At 47.8% G+C, this 3054-nt stretch overlaps 1 protein-coding gene across 1 annotated transcript; it reads right to left on the reverse strand.

Moving 5' to 3' along the window:
- Positions 1–852: 852 nt before the first annotated feature.
- Positions 853–2518, reverse strand: LOC140231192 (hepatocyte nuclear factor 3-beta-like). Its single transcript, XM_072311342.1, has one exon. The coding sequence runs from the start codon at positions 2320–2322 to the stop codon at positions 1021–1023; it is 1302 nt and encodes a 433-aa protein (XP_072167443.1). The 5' UTR covers positions 2323–2518; the 3' UTR covers positions 853–1020.
- Positions 2519–3054: the final 536 nt, after the last annotated feature.

Here is a 3054-nt window from a genome sequence, read left to right on the forward strand (position 1 = left end):
ATTATTCAAGCAATTCATTTTCAGGAAACATTTAGATCATTATTTTCAGTTAACATGCCAACAACGTAAAAAGTAAACGTAACCGAGGCGAGGTAAGACAGCAGTTAGAATTGTTGCTGTGATCAGGTGGAGGAAATATTAAAATTGTCAAATCAATTCGGTAGAACAGTAAACATACACAGCTGTTTCGGTACCAACTTACACAAAAAACTCATTCCTTGATTGCAGATTCAAAAAAAAATAATCGCAATTTTTAAAGCAGTGAACTCCTTCTGAATGTCTTTTCCTCTCCAAACGATTTTGATGGTAACAATATAATGTATACAAATGTATAGCAAAGAGGGAATTTTGGATTTTTTTTTTTGCTCGATTTTGTTTATTAAAAACGTGGAATTTGTGTTCTGTTTCAAGACAGCTAGACCTAATCTCCGACAAGAGCTAAAGCTAACATATACCAAATAAATAACAATGAAATAATAAACTGTGCGGAACTCAAGTTTTAAATCAAATCCATATCAAATGCTTTCCTAGGAATGCAGTCGACGGAAAACCATAGGTGTAATTTCAGAATTATACGAAATATTACATTAATTGGAATCAGTTCGTGGATCTCCGGGTTTACAAATACCGAAAGGTTAAAGCTCTCTTTATATATTCAAAACATGATATTGTATTCTTCTTCTCTGTTTTTGCACAAAAAGAGTGTGATTGTCTGTGGTAAAAAAGGGATATATATCTCAGTGAATACGAGACACAGTATCTTCAGCGGTTTCTATGCGTTTCTCCTCCTGAAATCCCCAGAATTGTTAGTTATCTCACAAACAAAGTTTGGTTCCTCCGCATCTCCCCTGACGCACATGTTTTATCTGTTTTTCAAAAACATCAGCTCCCTGATCTATTTCTCTCTGCCATGGTGTTGGACACTTCTCGAGGGGGCGGGGTAACACAGAAGGTGAAACGTTCTAAATATGAGAATCTAGAAACATACCAAAGTTTCAACACACATTGTCATAGTTTGTCTCACATAGCATGATTGGCCTGAGCGGTGGTCAGCTGGGAGTAGGTGGCATCCCCCGGGCCCATGGGTGAGTTGTAGTCCACTGTAGGTTTGGCCATCTGTGCCTGCATACCGGTCATCGAATTATACGGGGCATAACCCATGGCCTCGTAGGCCTTCATGTCCAGTTTATGTTCTGGTGAGATGAGGTTGTTGATAGAAAATGGGTGCGTGTGCGTAAACGACGGATGCTGGCCCAACATGCTGGCTGGATGCATTCCCGTCATACCCGACATCCCCATGGACGCCGCCGCCGCTGCCGGGTAGGCGATGGGTCGCGACGGGTTGACGTAGCTGCTCATTGTGTGTGGCGGAGATAGCTGGTGGTTCTCCATTTTATGCAGCGTGGCGGGTTGGTGGTGGTGGTGTTGTGGCGTCGAGACTTGCTGTGGATGTTCCAGTTGTTGGTTCTGGTTGGGGAGAGGGGTATCCGACGCCACCGTGTCCGTCGGTGTCGAGTGCGATACCGGGGTGGACGAGCCGGTGTTGTTGGGGTCCCCGTTCTCCTGCGGCTGCCCGTCATCACCGGCCGCCTTCTGCGCCTGCCTCTGAGCCTCTTTCTTGGGACATTTGAATCGCTTTTGGCGTCGAAGATAGCAGCCGTTCTCGAACATATTACCGGCATCGGGATGCAGAGTCCAAAAACTACCTTTTCCCGGTCGGTCCGGCGTTCTCGGTACTTTGACGAAACAGTCATTGAACGACAGGCTGTGGCGAATCGAATTTTGCCATCGCTGCTGGTTTTGCCGATAGAAAGGGAACAAGTCCATGATAAACTGGTAAATATCGCTCAGCGTTACCATCTTTTGCGGCGACTGCTGGATGGCCATGGTGATGAGAGAGATGTAGGAATAGGGAGGCTTAGCGTGAGTGTACGACCGTCGGTAAGTCTTGTCGGCACGGATACGGTCGATGGAGTTAGCGGCCTGGGCCTGGGCGTAGCGCATCGACATTGCCGCCGGGTTGTTCATGGCGCCCATGGACTGCATGCCGTTGATCGAGCCCATGGTGTTCATACCTCCCATCGTGTTCATGGAATGCTGCCCCATGCCTCCCATTCCGGCGTTCATCCCCATGCCCGACATACTCGACATGCTCGGCATGCTGGAGATCGCACTCGCCGGCATCCCGGACGACATCGAGCTCGCGTAGCTGTTCATCGACGTCATGCTCCCCATCCCCGGCATACTCGTCATCGTGTTCATGGTGACGGGAGACGCCGCCGGGTAGCCGGGCTTCGGCGAGATCATGGCGGGATTTGCCATGGGTTCCTCCTTGAAATCCACGGTGTCAGTTTGGGTGGGCACAGACTCGGGGGAAAAAAAGAAGAAAACACACAAAGTTTTAGCACACACGTCGTATCTCCACGACAGGCGTGATTGGAGTGTATATGTTTGTATATACCTACTAAAGTATATAGTCTCAACCTCCACTGATGCGAGCGCGTGTTGACGTGGTAAAGAGTTGTATTCAAACTGTCAGAGTTGACCAAACACTGCGAGAGAGCAGGGAGACTTGTGAGAGCTCCAGTTTGCTCGCCTGACCCGAGTCAACACGCCCCACTGCGGGCTAATTAATACGCCACGCCCACCGATCGCGGAGAGCAAATCAATGGGTCCGCGCGCACGTAGACAGACAGCGGCTTTGCGAACGGACCACCCATTAGCGACGTACAAAATACTTGATTGACCAGAACTATCGTATGCCAATCAGCAGGCAAAGATATTGGGGAAATCCAAAGCCATGAACTTGGCCCTCAAGATTTCCAACACCAGATTGGAGGACATCTGATGGTAATTCGAATCTTTGGGGCAGATTTGAAACTGTTGTAATCCTTGCGATACCGCCAGCGACTTAAACACATTCTAAACTACCGCCCTCGGCTGATCCTGCATACTGTACAGAGCTATGCCATATGTAATACGACTGGCATACAAATGCACGCTCACCATGCACACACATACACACTCATAACTATATTTTCTCACAAGTTTCTA

The sequence above is a fragment of the Diadema setosum genome, chromosome 1 (assembly GCF_964275005.1).
Source record: "Diadema setosum chromosome 1, eeDiaSeto1, whole genome shotgun sequence".
NCBI lineage: Eukaryota > Metazoa > Echinodermata > Echinoidea > Diadematoida > Diadematidae > Diadema > Diadema setosum.

What these genes read in the sequence shown, in the direction of transcription:
- LOC140231192 (XM_072311342.1), bottom strand. Translation starts at nt 2,322, where the DNA reads ATGGCAAATCCCGCCATGATCTCGCCGAAGCCCGGCTACCCGGCGGCG.